At 42.7% G+C, this 17,716-nt stretch overlaps 1 protein-coding gene and 1 long non-coding RNA gene across 3 annotated transcripts in view; one reads left to right on the top strand and one right to left on the bottom strand.

Moving 5' to 3' along the window:
• Positions 1–14,196, bottom strand: part of ngfrb (nerve growth factor receptor b) — a 25,135-nt gene extending 10,939 nt beyond the window's left edge. The window contains exons 1-3 of the mRNA XM_020104812.2: positions 13,857–14,196; positions 9,373–9,514; positions 3,965–4,321 (exon numbers count right to left, since the gene is read on the bottom strand). Coding sequence (XP_019960371.2) covers positions 3,965–4,321; positions 9,373–9,514; positions 13,857–13,904 — 547 coding nt within the window. The 5' untranslated portion in view covers positions 13,905–14,196. The remainder of the gene's footprint in view (positions 1–3,964; positions 4,322–9,372; positions 9,515–13,856) is intronic.
• Positions 12,335–17,716, top strand: LOC138405985 (uncharacterized). Of its 2 annotated transcripts, none has more exons than XR_011239657.1 (3): positions 12,335–12,443; positions 16,106–16,217; positions 17,580–17,716. It is a non-coding gene; the product is annotated as an uncharacterized lncRNA (long non-coding RNA). The 2 variants fall into 2 exon arrangements; XR_011239656.1 differs by lacking the exon at positions 12,335–12,443 and adding an exon at positions 13,757–13,895.

Genomic DNA, 17,716 nt, shown 5'->3' with positions numbered 1-17,716 from the left:
TCTGATTTCTGGAGGGCAGCCTGTCAATCGTTAAGGTCAACCAGACTCAGGAAGGAAACAGCTCCCTCCTCCTCCTCACCTATCAATTCAATAACCAAATGCACTTGGCCCAATCAGCCAACCCCCTCCGCCTCCTCCCCTATAGTTTCCTCTCTAACCCACCCATTTGACCTTCAGGCTTCCATATGCTGTTTCAGACCTGTAATGCTCAATAAGTCATCTTGTTCATCTAAATCTGTGTGTAGGAGTGGGAATATCCAGCCTGTCTGCAAACACAGCTTTGTGTGTGTGTGCTCTTTGAGTCTCATTTTCAACTAATCCTCTAAACGACGAGGGCTGATTATGTGTGTGGCCTGAGGTAGAAGGAGACGATCTCTCATTACATGCACATGTAGTGCAACTAACTCTAATGCAGAAAGTTAAGGACTTTTGTGGCACTTTTGTTTTGGGCAACTGAAAATTGCAAGTCGGTCATCATTGGCCAGAACCAGAAACCCAGGCTTTGGGTGGTAGGTCAGCCCACATAAGTGCAGTCAAGCCTGGGTAAAATCTCAAGGAGGATCAGGATCACAGAGTCAAAGTTTTCTACTCGCCTTGAGGGCTCATACCTGAAACCTTGAGCTAAAGAGGACAACTCCTCCAATGGTCACAGTGTGATAGCATGGCTGTACACTATTGATGATCCATTCTCAAATAATTTCTCTGGGTATTGAGCATATTATTGAAAGCAAACTCAAGACCTACCTAGTCAGGCTTTTAATTGAAATTTTATTTATTTCAATTATTTACTTACTTTTTCAGAATTGTTTTCATAACTCATCACATTTTATGATTTGTTTTTTCCTCATTTTAAATGTATGAGAATACTATGATCAACTTCAGTGTTGTTCTGAGGATTATGGGGATTATACCATCTTGTTCAATACACCTTCCCTGGGGGGGAAATACTGCCTGAACCTTCAATGAAAAAAAGGATCCCTTCCACATCTAAGCCCCCAATGACCTTCAACCTCTAACCTTCCTCTGCGGCCTTCAGAAGAGTGGAAGTCATATCACACTTAGCATCTTGCCTTCAGAGCCTCAACTCAGTGGGTCTAGCCAAACAAAGTCTGGTCAGTATTACAATTTTTTAACCATGAGAGTGAGTTTTTGCTGGTGAGGCCCAAAACAAACCACCAGTCCCTTTGTAAGTATGGGAGGAAATTGGATTTTACTTCAGATATCAGCTGAGCCACACAGAGGGGTACGAAATCTCACAAGGGAAAATTCCTTGCGAGCCTCAACTCAAATAAACCTTCACAATAACAACAGGAAATCCATTTTTTTCCCTTAAAATAAAGAAAAGTCTAGGTGATGTTCGGCTCCTTCGCTCCATCTTCAGTGTAACTGTGTCTCTGATGTCTCGTGTTAAGAATCGTCTTTTCACGAGCAGTCGTCTCCTGTGTGTTCCTCCCTCTCCGTCCAACCTCCTGAGCATGTTTAGCCTTCAGGCCAGTGTCGCCCGACTCCACAACACTAATGGATATGGACGTCTGGCAGCACTACAGATTTGTAAGCGCTGATAACACTTGTGCTTCGGTAAAGAGATTACATTAGAAATAAAGAGCACATGATTGAGTTATAGTGAGGAACAATATATGATGATGAAGCCCATACACAATGACTGTGAGCCATCATGCCTGAAAACACAGCAAATTCACATTAATTATGAGGTATACTGCGTTAGTTATCCAGAAGATGTTTTCGTATTGGGAGTTCTGGTTCGTTATATCTTGATAATGGATGAATCATCCCTCCATCCACCACACTTCTCTCTCAGACTGCAAGTTGAATCAAGCTGCATTAAAGCATCATCCTCAATGGAAGATGTTTTTGTTTTTTACAGCAGAGGACCACTCTGCAACATCAATACGTGTTGTGTCCATTTCTGGTTATCAAATAACCAGCACTGTTTTTCCTCGTTCTCTCAACGCCGTGCAGACACTGAGATTTGTTAATATGGTTAATGTGGTGTGTTGCATAAGCTCACACTATGTAATCCAAGTCTGTTTTCCTCTTTTGTTTGGTTGCTCCTGTTTAGGTAGTTCATATCACATCTGTGTGTTCAAGTGTACAGGTCTGTTTTTATAACTAATTCGATGTTAAAATGTCATGATAAAGCTAAATACAGTCTGTTCAGTTCATTGACAGAGTGGGGACTTCACACACACCAGCTCTGAACAAATCTTAAAGAACGTTTTGTTTTAGTTATATCACATCACAGCTTCAACAAAGACTAAAAAATACTGAATGAATCCCTTGATGGCAGCCAAGTGGGAAATACCTCAACTCCAAGACAATCAACCAACCAACCCCTATTCTGACATACCAGAGATCCATGAGACAAATCTCATTAACGCCTCGAAACCTGAAAATCAAACCACAGCTGATCTGGGGAACATTTCTAAAGTTGGGGAACAATTCAGGGTTAAAGCTGATTTAAGCTGCAGAGTGTCTGTTGAGCATAAACAGCCAACTTTCATGGATTTCTACAAGATCCTTAAAATAGCTCAAATCCCCGAGTGTAATTTAAGTTCAGCTCCAAGACAACACACAAATGTCATCACAATATATCATAGACAATTCTACATAGGTTTCCCAATCTGTTTTACTCATTACTTGTTCCTTCAAGTAGACCCATGGGCTGAACAGAAACCCCTCGCAGGCCAAACGGGATCATGGGAGAGGCACAAAAGACTCCCTTCAGCCTGAGACTCGCTCTGTCTTCATCACTGTGATAACACCATCCTTCACACTGATGCCCCAACACGCTGCATGGCTGATCAACAGACTCCTTTTATTGTCATCTCACAAAAGCGTTGATTTAATCTGCGAAGCATCAGGTCATTGGAATGAGCAGTGACTGTAGTCATAAGGAATTTGTGATTCGGAGTGTGATACCCACAGGGTGCAATGATATAAAAGAAATTCAGCGAGATATGACCTCCCTCTAAACCCTCGACACAGAGAGAGAGTGGTCTTTGTATCTTTGGCTGGGATGAGTCGGTGAAGACAGTGCTACAACCTTTGGCGTGGCATTTAGGTCGATGAGCCAACAATGTGTATAGTGTCGCGCTGAGATGGTCCGATTATGTTCCCGACAATGTGGACGGCCACTGTGGCGTTCTGTCCATACAGCTCTGCATAGTGAATATGTCCATGAGTCCATGATGACCCTGGGCAATGTGCCCCTAATTCAGCTTTAATGGCTCTGCATAGAAGTTCATGATAAACTTGTCCACTGTTTTGATAGGGTCATCCCACAGCCATTCGCTAAATAGCTAAAAAATAAATCTCTGAACAATTGGATTAATTGTCTTGTTAAAAGAATTGGTTGATTTATGAGGAATTAATTTCTTTTCTTTTTGTCCAAGAGTAAAACAACCTCATGAATGCCTCCTTCATATCTTGTTCTCAGCGTTAGACATTCTGAACTTGGTAACCTTTATAATGCAGAGATCCTCAATGTTTTTCTCAGCCAAGGACGCCCTATCTATAGTATGTCCCTTCAAATTATTTGACATAACTTAATTTTTTACACTTCTATTAAGTTATGTGAGACATAAACAACATTTGTCAAACTCGTCAGGAAAGTAATTGGATGCAAATGACAACCAATGCATGTGGTGGGTTCAAACTCGAAAAGAGAAATACAGTTCTTTGCTTTCTTGCTGAAAAGATCGATACCACGCTCATAAATTTGGAGCAAAGAGCTTGTCTGTCTCTGTCCACAGCGAACGCGTCCAAGTCAGATGACATAAATTTTGTCTTCTGCGGTGTCCATGCTGACGTTTGCACAGTCTAAAACCATGGTGCACAAACCAGCTACATATTTAAATATGTGCACAGAGCAGACACCAAATCCAGAACCATGTAGAAGTCTAGGGCCTTACTTTGGCATCGACATGCAAGCAAATGGACGTACCTTGACAAACTGTATCCGTGAAAGATGTGCAGGCCTCCAACACCTCCTCATCATCACAGGTGGTGCAGGGGATGCAGGGGTCTCGGGAGCTCTCCTGGTCCGAGTACGTGTCCCCGATGCACATCTCACATATGGTGTCGTGGTCCTGCTCGCAGCTGAGCAGCATGCCCTGGCCCTCCGGACACTTGGTGCAGGGCTCACACCGCTGAGAGAGGTCATTCAGGTAGTAGCCATAGTTGCACACACAGGTGGCGTCGTTGGAGTCTGTGCATGGTGTCTGCATGCGGAGCAGACCCGTGCATTGTGTGCACGCCTGACATTTGTCTGTGTGACTGAGGTATTCTGAGAAAGTTTCACCTGAAAGAAGAAGGAATGAAGTGGTTATTACTTCCAACAACGAGATTACATATTCATTAGTGTTTGTTTTTCTAATAGTCAGCAGCGTGACACAAAAACCACTGGGCAGATTACCACGAAACTTGGTGGAAGGATGGGACACGGCCAAGAAAGACTCAAGGCATCGATTAAGGGCATGGATCCAGGATTTTATTTTATTTCTTTCAATTTCAGGGTGTTTTGGGGCATTTTAACTGATTATCCAGGGAATCATTCATTGATCTTGATTTAAAAAAGCAGGTATATTTAGGGACTTGACATTTGTGAGTGTGTGGAATGTGGTGCAACTTAGAATATACACAAACAACATGTTTTTTAGCACAATGACTTATAACATTAAAACATAACAGCTTATCTCTTAGCTGTTTTTAAAGGATTCTTTCTATGACGAATTTACATGCATCATGTATGTTTCGTAAATCGTTTATATACATGCAAGATTTCTGAGGACAGAGATATCTGCAGAGGATGCAATCAATATTGCATGTTTTATGGAATTGTATTTCAACTGGATAGAGAACTGGGAAACACACTAAATTATGCAACAGAGCCATTTGTAAGAGCAGCCTGTGTGTGTGTGTGTGTGTGTGTGTGTGTGTGTGTGCGAGAGAGAGAGAGGGAAGTGAAATCTTTATTATATAAATAGTTTACAAGCAAATTCTCTCCAGCACACGGTTGATTTATCTCGAGTTGAGGTGATGTTAAGTAGAAACAATCAATCCGAATTATGAATTATTCATAATTAATAATTGCTCAAACTATGAAGTGTTCTCTCACTCCAGCGTCCTACTCGTGAAGCTTTGACACTTTTCTTTTGTCAGGTTATAATAAAATCAACTCAACAAATTGAAAGCTCAGACTGCAGCTGTCTCTTCCAGATCCTCTGTTGTTCTGAGGCAGATCAAAAATAAACATTCAATACTAGTTCATCTGTCGACTACTTTCTGAGCTGGCTGTCAATAAAGAGAGAAATAGATAAAAATGTCCATAACAATTTCCTTAATGTCTTTGAATGTCTTGTTTTCTCCAACCTATTATCTAAATCTAAAGATATTCAATATATCATCATAGACCAGAAAGAAAATGAGCAAATCAGTTCCATTCTAGAAGCTGGAATCATAAATGTTGCAGAAAAATGGCTCAAATCATCTAAATAGTTGCTTTAATTTCAGCTCAACACTAAACTAGATGAAACAAAACTAACTGTGGGTGGTATAGGAGACTACAGGGCTTTGGCATGCAGTCTCCATGTAAGACCTTTTTTTTCCTGCTCAGTGTCTCGCAGCATATCAAGTTTTTGCTCTGCGTCACCAGCCCACCAACCGAGGCGATCGCTCTGACGATGCCGAGATTAAAACAGAGATGGGGAGAGATAGACACAGAGAAGGAGACACAGATGGACGGATGAGAAGAAGTCAGAGACTGTGTCATTTGAGAGGACGAATCCATCTGTCCTCAACCGGTGGCGTCAAACGTTGGAGCTTCGCATTTTTCTTTAATTATGTCTTCACGAGTGGACACTGTCGTCCCTCACTCGCCTGTTAGTGACCAGTCATATACTGTTACCCCCCCCCCCCCCCCCCATTATCTCCTCCCTCCCTTCAAACAGACAACACACACACTCAGACTACCCTCACCCCCACTCCCCATGAATGCTCTCAGAGCCATTATCATAATGCCATGCATCAATAATGCAAGTCAATACATTAATAACACTAGCCTGCAGCATGGAGGGAGGGGGGGGCATGGACCAGACGGTCTTTTCCGAGCTCAACATATCATATCATAACAGGAGCTTCGCCTCTGGTCCAACATCCAACCCCTTGCTTTGTTTTCAACACCCATAAAAGGACTCCTGAGTTTATCTGCTCTGCAGTGAGGTGTGTGTGTGTGTGTGTGTGTGTGTGTGTGTGTGTGTGTGTGTGTGTGTGTGTGTGTGTGTGTGTGTGTGTGTGTGTGTGTGAGAATGAAGAAGAGTGAACATCAGCTGCTGGATGAGAAGTTTTCCTTGTTTCCATCCAGCTGTATTTGCTCTGTTTCATCTCCACTTATCTGTTCATTCATACCAACTCCTCCGTGTTTCAGCTGACGTCTTTTTTAAGTACATCAGGGCCACTGTTATCTTTCTGTACAAAGACGGACTGTTTCTTATAACTGGATGCTTGCACACATTAGAAGTGATCAATCGTTGGCGATGCACTTGAAAACAATACACACAAAGACCTAATGATGTTTGGGAGTTGATGTTGAAGACAATAAGTCTAAAAATAAAATGCAGTGAGGGTGGTGCAGTGATTAGCACCAATCTCAAATGTGGTTTGAATTCCAGCTTTGCATGTGGGTTTTCTCCGAGAACTTTGGCTTCCAGACAGGCAGAAGGTTTACTTGGAAAATATGATAATCTAAATCGATTGTAGATGTGAATGTTGGTCCTGTGATATGCTGGACCTCAAGGGAAAGTCGGCGTGGAAGATAGATGGAGAGCAGCTGACTCTTATGTTTCCAGACTTAAAAATAACCTTAACAGTATTAAATATGTGCGTGACGGCTATAAACATGATATGAACTGCTGTAGATACTGAGGATGAAGCTGCAAGTTAGCATATTCCCACCAGCTGATGATCGGAATAGAATTAAGATGAAAACCACTTCCATTTGAAATCCAAAGTTTGACTGTTTGGAGGCGGGTTTTAGCAATAGGTTAACAGAGAGGTAGGAGGTCACAGTATCCGTCAATCAATCAGAAGTGTATTCGTTCCTATGGCATCTCCGATGTGCTGCGAAACTCTGTATGTTAGCTACGCTATAGCATATATAGCTGTGAGAGGCTGTTTCATTTAATTCCAATGTTTGATATTCAGACTGTGCTGTTACATAAACTGTTTATCCAGTTTAACACATTGTGAGTTTCAATAACGTTATTTTGCTAATCAAAGTTAAATAATCCAAGTTAATAATATGGAGAGTTAATTTTTTTAAATTTATTTATTTGTATATATCAAAACATATACTGATAAGATTTAAATTATAAACCTTAAAAACCCGCAAAATCAAGAAGAAATGCATTCGTAACAATTCGAGTCCGTCTATGAAACAGAATTACGGACATGCAGCAGAACTGTGTGGAAACGAGGCTTCAAAACATGTTGTTTAAACACATCTGCACCGTCGAGCTCTATCAGCCTGCATTACAGACCTAATCAATATTTGATGTGTTCCTAAAATACTATTGTGATGTATTATCTGATGAAGAGTCGTCTGCTCTGCATTACTGCTTTTTCCATCAGTCACTAAAGAGCCTGTTTGGCCCCCTGACAGTTTCGAGAGTCTGTCACTGTCTGTGTTTGTTCACGTCTGAGCAGAACAAACACCGCCAGAGTGCAAACGTATCACCCTGAAAAAACTCCACAAGTGTCATTTTAAGCCTAAAATATGGCGTTGGATGATAAGTGGTCTGAGGTTCAACGATTTAATACAAGGCAAGAAAATGTATCACTTGACCTGAGACACATTTACAAGAGCGTACATCGTTCCAAAGAAGAGCCATGAACTGTACAAATATTAAATTTAATCATTTTTCTCCACATCCACATTCTCTGTGACTTCTCTCATGACCTGTGGAATCTTTTTCTGAACGTGGGCCTCACGGTTTGCCATCCTTCACTGACCCGGGGAGGTTTACAACTACTTCCTGGCACAGGCGCAGGACAGTCAGGGATTTCTTACAGGCTGCAGGGAAAACTCTGGGAACAGCGACAGAACTGGCTCAGGACCAACCCTGGCTTCTGCAGGCTCAAGTTGACCTGTGAACTCATATGATAGAGTTACAATAAAAACCCACATGTTAACGTTGAGTCTCTGCACTCAAGCAGAAATCTACCTCATGCTGAAGACCTTAATCCTCCTTGCGACCCTTCTATTCGCCACTCATGTTTATTAATCCAAATCTGCTTGTCTGATGCTCTAAATATCTTCCAATACATTATCTTCCTGCAACAACAACTGGAAACGGTCCCGCTTGTGTATCGTCTCAGCATCACTGTCCTCATCAGGTCTTACACGGCTTCTCTCCCTACATGGTAAGAGCCATGTGCAGGGCAGTAACACCAGAGCACAGCTAAGTCTGGCATCTCGTTGACTCCCCAACAACACGCGGCTGAATCTTGACGTTAAGCAGCCTCTCACCTGGCTGTACATCATAATGACAATGTTGGGCTTGTGCTTCCAGGGTTACTCTACAAAGAAGTCACCTTAGCCGCTGACCCATAAACAGATGTTTTTTGTTTACGTCCTGTGTCGTGCACCTGGAGCACTCAGAGGTCGGAAATCACAAATTTCAACGGGAAAATTCTTGAGTGCAGCCTCCTCCCTCCCTTCCCTATGCAAGGGAAGCTGTAAAGTCTTTGTCTTGTTCATGTCTCTGTCCATACTTTAATTAATGTCCATTTCTGCTGCAGAGAACTATGTAAAAGTAATGAAGTGGCATGTACCACTACTACTGGTCAAAAGCAAAAGCTGTGGCAGAACTTACAAAACTATTAATGTTGTTTTAAACCATCCTCATTATATTTAGATTTATTCACTGACCACCTACTTGAGTTTGGATTGTAATTTAATCTATGCAGAGACATTGCAGTAATTTACACCCCCGAATACATACCATGGTACAAACAGTCGTCAAACACTCAGTTCAAGCACGTGTCATCTTCTTGAACAGTAAATACAATTGAGTATTTGTACAAGACGTTTATAATTTACAAAGACAGAATGTCATGGTGGCAGCAGCGAAACATTTCTGTGCCAAAGGAAACAGTAAATCACCATCACAGGTCACCGGAGCCACAGCAGTGAATACATGTCGTGTGTGTGTGTGTGTGTGCGTTTATGTGTCTGTCATTAATGCTCGTGACCTTCAAGTACACACATGTACTTTTGTGTACTTCTGCATGAATGCCATTACAAATTGCATGTGCCTACACAACATTCACGCAGCTGTTTTGTGCGTTACTCACTGTCGAGGCAAGGCTCGCAGACGGTCTGTGAGACTCCACATGGTCTGGTGACACCCTCTCCGGGCTGACACTGAATGCAGCACTCCCCGCTGGTTGTATACTGGCCCGACAAACAATCCTGTTTATTGGCCAGAGCTCCGACCTGTGGATCAGCAGAGAGATGAGTCAAAGTGGGACGAGCACAGAAACGTTCACATTCGGCAGCATCCATAAGTTCATGGTGCATGACAAGACACACAAGTGACTTTAATTATCAGATAATTAGAGCTAATCAAAGCAATGTTTGGCTTTGTGCAGTGAGAGCAGTTCAAACAATGAGTGTGTCTTCTTCATTTCTAGAGGCCTGAGAGACGTGAAAACACCCAGCGCTTCACCAGAAAAAGCATTAGGAAGAAAGAAAAAATGAAAAACACTCTGTGAAGCCAACATTTTCCCTGTCTCACTGCTCTAACCATTCTCTGCTTCCACTTAGATTTATTTTGGAACCACTAAACCAGTGGTTCCCAGCCGCGGGTCGGGACCCTGTAAGGGGCTGCAAGATAAATCTGAACTGTTGGGAGATGATTAATGGGATCAGACAAAAATGCAGATTTCATCGAGACAAAAATGTAAATTCTTCCAAGTAGTGTATTTATTTTATTTGTTCTTATGTAATCCCTAATATCACGTCCTTATCAGGCCTCTAAAAGTATTCAAATCATTCTAAGGAGGATAAATAACCCAGACTGAGCTGCTCCACACACACAGACACATGGGACCTGAAGGATCTACCGGCCAAAAAGTTTGAACAACGAAAGTTGCACCATAGTTATTTATTTATTTTTCAAAGTTAAAGTCACATCTCAAATGTCCAATATGTCAATTTGGCCACTAGGGGGTCTCTCAATTAAAACAATAACAAGAGACCTAGTTTGACGATGTCATGAAGAAGCGTGGGATCATGGGAGCTGTTGTCCTCACAACCATTGCTGACGAAAATCTACCTGACACAACTCAGACGCAAATCATGTTCACGGATGAGGTAACGTATTCAAGTTTTATTCGCTGCCAGGTGTGAATAATACTTAAATACTGTTTGATACCTCATTCGTGCGTCTTTCCTTCGTCATACAGTGAGTCCTTCGCCCTGGGAGTTATAGCAGAGACGGTCAAAGCCACAGGTAAAGTGGATATGACGCAGATAAGGCGACCAAAACGAAACGCTGCATTACTCTGATTAAAAATGGGGATTTCTCTGGGTTTAAACATTGCTGGAAACATTTTGGATAATGTAAGTACACGGGTCAACAAAATAGAACATAGGTCTGATTGTCTTTGGACATTTTAATAAAGAATTGTTTCATAGATCTTTAAGTCACAGCTTCAGTCATACAAGCAAACAAAATCACACATTCAGGTAAAGCTGGATTACGTTGTCTCTGCATTCTTCAAACCTGCAGAGTGCTTTGACTCGGCCAATGACAGGGGAGGATGTTTGTACGTGTCTCTACACAAGCGGCTGTATCTGCATCAGAGTTCCTACACGTTCACACACTCCAGACTGAGACCTGTAAGTTTGCACAACCGTAAAAGTTTCACATTATTATAAATCTCTATAAAGCTGCGTTCTTTAATTTCCTTCACACTTTGATCTCCAAATCAAACCTTGATAAAAACCGCAATTACCCCCTGACACAGAGCCAGAGATGAAGTCTGACTCTCCTCGTTCCAGATAGATGAGTGATTTAATGTTCTCTTGTCGTGTGGATGTAAACTTAAACTTAAACTTAAACTTAAACTTAAACTTCCTTTATTGATCCCACAAGGGGAAATTCTTTTTACACTCATGTTTTTTTCATTTAATACATGCATTAACCCACAATCCCACACACACACAGACAGGGCTCAAAGACATGCATATTTTGGAGAGAGAGAGATGGTAGAGTGATGGGCAGCCCCCAGGAAAAGCGCCCTATGAGCAATTGGGGGGTACGGTGCCTTGCTCAAGGGCACCTCAGCAGTGCCCAGGAGGTGAACTGGCACCTCTCCAGCTACCAGTCCACCTTCCATGGTTATGGTCCATGCTGGACTTGAACCGGCCACCCTCCGATTCCCAAGCCAAATCCTTATGGACTGAGCTACTGCTGCAAAAAGCAGAATCTATCTTAGACGTACTTTATAAAAACCATAAAGAATAGGAATTTAAAGTTTCCTCAAACACACATATGAGCAGCATGTGAGTCACAGTTAGAGCGTGAGTGTGTGTGTGTCCGCAAATGTGTTTATTGAGGCTTGAGTTAGTGTGAAGGTGTTACACGCTCAACATAATATCATCAGGGTTCAGGTGTGTGTGGAATGCTGCTGACAAGAGAGGAGGTCTACAAAAACATGAAGCGTCCCCACAGGCACCTCTGAGTCAGCTGGAAGATAACGTGGGTGTGTGTGTGTTTGCATGCATGTGAACACATGCGAGTGGAAACACACACACTTCTCCCTTCGCCCTGGATGCTGTCACGGCCCCTTCACCTTAAAGTTCCTGGTATTCAAATATTTATCCCGTCAATGTTCAACATTTTGAATTTCAGAAACAAAGGAAATGGGCATGAGTAACCTCAAGCTGATAAGATGTTTAGAAGATCATTTGTGTTACCCTGCAGTTTGTAGAAGACCAAACATCCTATGTCGTCATAGGTTGTTTTATGAGTTTGCACACAGATCTTCCTCTAACCTCACACACACCTTTAGTAAGAAGCATTAATGAAGTGAACTATGTCAGCACACACACTCGTCCCTCTTCTGCTTCTCCTGGAGTGTCTCTTCTATACTGTGCACACCCATCGGCACACATACGTTTGCTCAAACCCATAAACAACCTCACATGTGAACAAACCTGTTCCAAAATATCTGACTGACACTTTTGAAACGTCTCCAACTCCCTCTGCTCATTTTCTCTTTGACCTTAGTCTAGCTCCAGGTGTGGGTGCAACACAGAAAGGTCTCACAGCCAGAAAACTGACATCGAAGTTCATCCCCTCAGCGTGCAGATGAATAAGAGGGCAATGGGATTTGAGCAAACAGCTTGTGGAGTGAAGGTAAAGGATGTGCAGCACTTAGCAAGTTGTAGCTCGACTTGTTTCCTGTAATTGGGTTTTATATGGGAGTTTGTGGGTTGCACTCTTCAACTTTCGTCAGCCGATCTCCCTAAAGCTAAAGCAAGAGGGCCGCCGATCACGCACTCAACGCAACGAGCACTCACAGATGCACGAGCAGAAGCATCTGGAGAAATAACTTCGGAGCTCCAACCAATCTTCCTAATGCTCCGGTCAATTTTCAGTTGGAGGCACTTAACCCCTGGACCTCGGCTGTCAGCGCTTGTTAAAACCATTAGGGTTCCTGTGCCTTCCAATGAACTGGGCCCAATTCAAATCCAGACAGTGGTTTTGAACCGCTGTGGAAACACATGGTGGCAATGACATTACAGCTAACGTCTTCCCCAAACTGCACTGAAGCATCATCTCTTATGACAGAGACAGACAGAGGGGAAGGGACGTGAGTGTGAGGTGAAGGGAGAGGACGACGGAGTGTGTCTGTGTGTTTGTGTGTGTGTGTGTGTGTGTGTGTGTGTGTGTGTGTGTGTGTGGGGGGGGTTATTGTATAAATATTGCATGTGCTGAGCCAGCAGAGGATGCATACCCATCAGAGGGAGCAGCTGTCATGTATCAGTGATGCAGCTTGTTCCTAAATCCAAGACCTTGACGAGCCCGCAGCCTTTACTGACCATGTCCTGTCAGATGGACGACACAGGGAAAATGTTTTTCCTTAATGGGCCTACATGTTCTCAAGGGAATCCGAGATAAGTCGGGGGGGAAATTGTGACCTCCCGAGACTCTGCAGAGATTCCATGTACCCACTCGCTCAAGATCTCTGCTGCTGATTTCTGCTCCTTTCTCGGCCACAGCTTGGTTCTCTGGAGTCTCACAAACTTTTGAGTAAAAATTCAGTGAACTCAGCAGATGGTTTATTGGTGAGCTGCTCCACACAGGCCGATGTGACATTGTTATTGTCCTGCTGTCTGTAGAGCCACATGTAACTGAGACGGGTGGAACTACAGACACAGCAACTGGAGCTATAGAGTAACAGCCTGAATGGCTGCTGTGTACATCCGCTCAGGACAGGTGCAAGGCTCTAACTTTTAAGACCAACAAATCTCTGAGACATCTTGTAGAAAGTATCCCATTAAAAGCCTGAAATGTAAGCTGCCATAAAATAAGATGAGGGCCATAAACACACCTTTACATAGATTTATGGGCATGATTCCTATAAGAAAAAGAATTTTGTGCAGATTGAAGAGGGGGGGGGGTTTGTCACAAACTCCCACATCCGTTCCTCCGGCTGTGTGGACGCGTAATTGCGCAGGTGCCGCCGCAGAGCGTGGCAGGATTTATCCAAGTAAAGTTTATGGCGCACATGTAACACTCACTTTGATTAGATAAGAGGCTACTCACCACTCCGAGGAACACTGCTACGAACGCGGAATTCATCCTGTAAGTCATTTGCGGCGGGTGGTGGGTGGACGGGTGGATGTGAAGCTGGAGGATGCGGCTCTCACTGATTTCTCAGTGAGACAAACATACTTTTTTTTCTTTTGCGCGTGTCTGTGTCTTGAGGTTATTTGTTGGTGATAAAAAGAAAACTATCCAAGTAACTCTTCGCTCTCCGGTTTGTATCACGCTCCGTCCATGAGCTCCGGCTGCAGACAGAATCCAGTCAGTGCGTAAATTCGCTGAGATTTGACCCAATGGATGTTTGGCTCTGTGCGCTTTGCTTGGCTCATATGGCAGAAGCGCAGAGACTGCTTCAGGGAAGGAGCCATCTCTCTCTCCACGCCCACTGCGCGCGCGCGCACACACACACACACACACACACACACACACACACACACACACACACACACACACACACACACTCACTCACTCACTCACACACACACACTCTCACACACACACACACACACACACTCAGGAACCTGCTCTCTCTTTAACATCTTAATCCTGCTCTGTGATGTTCTCGCTGAGTCGTTCAAACCAACCCTGTTAAATTTTAATCAACAGACAAATTAAGTCTTGAGTAAATCCTGCTTTCGGCATGTGGGAGGTTTCCAGGCTGCACTCTACCAAAAGTCTCACATGCATCCAAACCAGTGGATTATTTTCCTCATCTCTTTTCTTCCTTGAACCATCAGATTCCACTCTGCTGGTGCCTCAGTGGCTTAGTCTCCCTGAAGTATGGAGCTGACCTTGTTTTACTGCCTGTCAGTGCCTGAAGACAGCCGCCACATCAACAGAGACTTCCCTCTGAGGACACGCTGTCAGAATGCACCTTTAACCCAGAAAGCTAAGCTCCCCTCAGCTATTCAGCTATGTGCAGTAACATGCATGCATGAACTTACGAATTAAGCAAAAACTTGAATCGGATCCGATCAGATGTTTGTTCTCTTCCTCAAACCTTCATCGCTCCACTTATTCTCAGAACAAGGTCTAAGATTAACACATAAAAACTGCATTGTTGTGTTATGAAACCTCCATGTTAAATATGATCAATCTGTGGAGCTGCTCTCATCAGAAACACTGCTGCCTTTATGCATAAGAAGAGGAGAGCTAGTGTTAGAGAAGGCCGACACCTGGGGCGATATGTTGGCCTGGTATAAACCAGGGAGCACATCATGTTCTTCTCTGGCTCAGATCATGACCATACATGTCATCGCATTCAATAAGAGAGCAGGTTGATTTCAAAGATTGACAGAGTTGTTTGTGAGCTTGACAAGTTGGTCATGTTTGTGCACAGTCTCTATTAACACAATGACCCTGCAGCAAAAGAGATGGTTTTGTTTACGGCCGTCTCCGTCTCTTTATAATAATTATTATTGTCGTGCACAAACAAAAGAAGTCCAATCGTTACGTTGTTTATTGATGTGCCAGTGTTTTTTAGATTCGAGAATGACGTTTCTGTGCATCATCGTGGTGAGTAAGTGATTTACACACACTACCCTAGGACTGAGGGTGATGGGGGACATGGGGGCAGCAGAGAGGGGAAGCTGGGATACTACGGTTGGATAAATTATGTATGAAGTGAAAGAGAGAGGGGGCCAGACGGAAAGAAGAAGAAAGAAATAATCAATTTCACAATTTCAGAGTCATGTATGTCTCTCAAAATAAAAAAATCTACTTTCTATCAGTGTGGCCGGTTTGATTCATCACAAAGAATCACGGTCAATTCTACCTGAAATCCTCCTTTTGAAAAATGACTCAAAAAACACTTATAACAGCCTGAATACCTCAAACAGCCACTTTAACAGAGACTGGCTGTGGAAGACTTGGGAATAATAACTCATTCAATAGGAGACAATAAGTCGATGATAGTTACATAAGTTATCACATGATGTTTGACTTAATAATATAATTTCTGTTTTTAATTCAACTATAGGAATTCATTATATAAACATGTTTTTGGAGTTCCAATCTTTGTTTCCCCTTAAATGTGTTTAATATTAGGACTCTTTCTGCAGAAGTGAGTATAATAACAAGTAAAGAGGAAGTGAGAAATCTAAGAAGGAAAAGAAAATGGCAGGTTTTTTCGAGAACAAAGTTTTTGCAATATCACTCTAGTTCCAGTTCAGTGGAAAATTGTGAGAGCATCAGACATTTTTTTTAAAGATTTAAATACTAAATAAATCTATTTTGTCACATGCACACAGATGCAATGACGCACACACTGACCATCTGTCGCCAGCGAGTGGACACAGGATGGGTGGTCCAGGAGACGTTCACTGTCCCAGCTCAGGTTCCAGGAAAGGGATTCTGTTACAGGTGCTGCGGAGAAAACTGTTTGTGTGTCATCAGTCTGAGTCTTTCACTCTCCATGTTCTTTTTTTGTCTGTCTCTCTGTTAGTTTGCAGGATTATGTAAAAAAAGTACTGAAAGAAAGAATTCAATGTGTGTCAGGGAGGAACCCATTTAATTTTAATGTGGATTCAGGATTCGGGTTTTTTTAAATTACTTTTACTTTCTTTAAAGGGTCAGTGTGTAGAATTTAGTGACATCTAGTTGCAGCTGAATACCCCCCCCCCCCCCTCCCCTTCCCAACGTGATCCACGGTCTCCTTTGCAAGCTTTCCTTCTAATGCACTGTAATAGATGGAGAGGCGGAACATGACGAGCCAAGGAAGCCCTTAAATTACTCTGAGAGCACTCACACCAATAACAGGCATGAGAGAGGTATCATGTTGTGAGAAAACCTTTAGAGAGCAGGGCCGCGCGGCCAGAGGAGCGTTCCTGTTACGTCCAAAACAACTTGGAATCTGAAAAAAATTAAATAAATCCAGCAAACCACCATCATTAAGCACAGTGAAGGTTATGGCCGGTGAGTCTGTGCAGATGTCTTAGATTTCATTGTGGGCCTGCTGCTGGATGAGATGATTGAACTGAGATTTTTTAAAACCCCGGACAGGCCAGATGGCAGCGCACCCTGCTTTTTCCCATGGGACCCCCTCATCTGTGCTTTATTGATCCGAACTGTCTGATCTCCTCTTTCTCTCCCTGTACTGTACATCCTCTGCTCACCAGCTGCCACATCTCAGGAAAGAAAGAACGCAAATATTTTATAATAAGAAGTAGCTTTAACGAGGCTGATGACACGGATTAAAATAATTGAGTTATTCATTTTCTTTACCCATTTACCAGATTCAGAATCACACGGTTGTTAGATCGCTCAGTTGGTACAATACACTAAAAATAAATAAATAAATAAAAGATGGACGAAGTGACAGCTCCCCAAAAGTGAAGCCAAAGCATCTCAATCACCACCTGGTGGCTGGTTGCAATATAGGTCATAAGTAAGCTTGGTTTTAATTTGTTATTTAATGCTATAACAAAATGGGGTGAAACATATTGATTGACAGCTGACATTGACTCAGGATTGGTCGAGCGCATGTCTTAACTACTGCACAGGATCCCAAACGCTAGTGGCGTTAATATCTGGGATGTTTTAACAAACGCAAGACACAAATGTAATAACTAAAAATATATATGTTTGTTTGCTTCCTTATCAGCCCTCACAGTCTAATACAGCTAGAGATTTTCTAAATGCAATTTATTATCTAAAAGCTGGTATTACTTTCTTTTAAAAAACTCTGAATGAACAAGTGAGTGAATTACTGTTTCCTCTGTTTAGGAACTCGGGACATGACCCTTCAACTGTGACCTGACCTGAACCGAGGGGCAGATGCATAGTGTCCGAGTCATGGAGAAGGCATCGGTGAATGGGTGTGTGTGTGATTCTCTGTGCATATTCAGTCACTTCCATGTAGC

Source organism: Paralichthys olivaceus, chromosome 21 (genome assembly GCF_024713975.1).
Source record: "Paralichthys olivaceus isolate ysfri-2021 chromosome 21, ASM2471397v2, whole genome shotgun sequence".
In the NCBI taxonomy this organism is placed as follows: Eukaryota; Metazoa; Chordata; class Actinopteri; order Pleuronectiformes; family Paralichthyidae; genus Paralichthys; species Paralichthys olivaceus.
The sequence above is the reverse complement of the archived record's forward strand: the minus strand, read 5'-3'. Positions and strand labels throughout refer to the sequence as shown.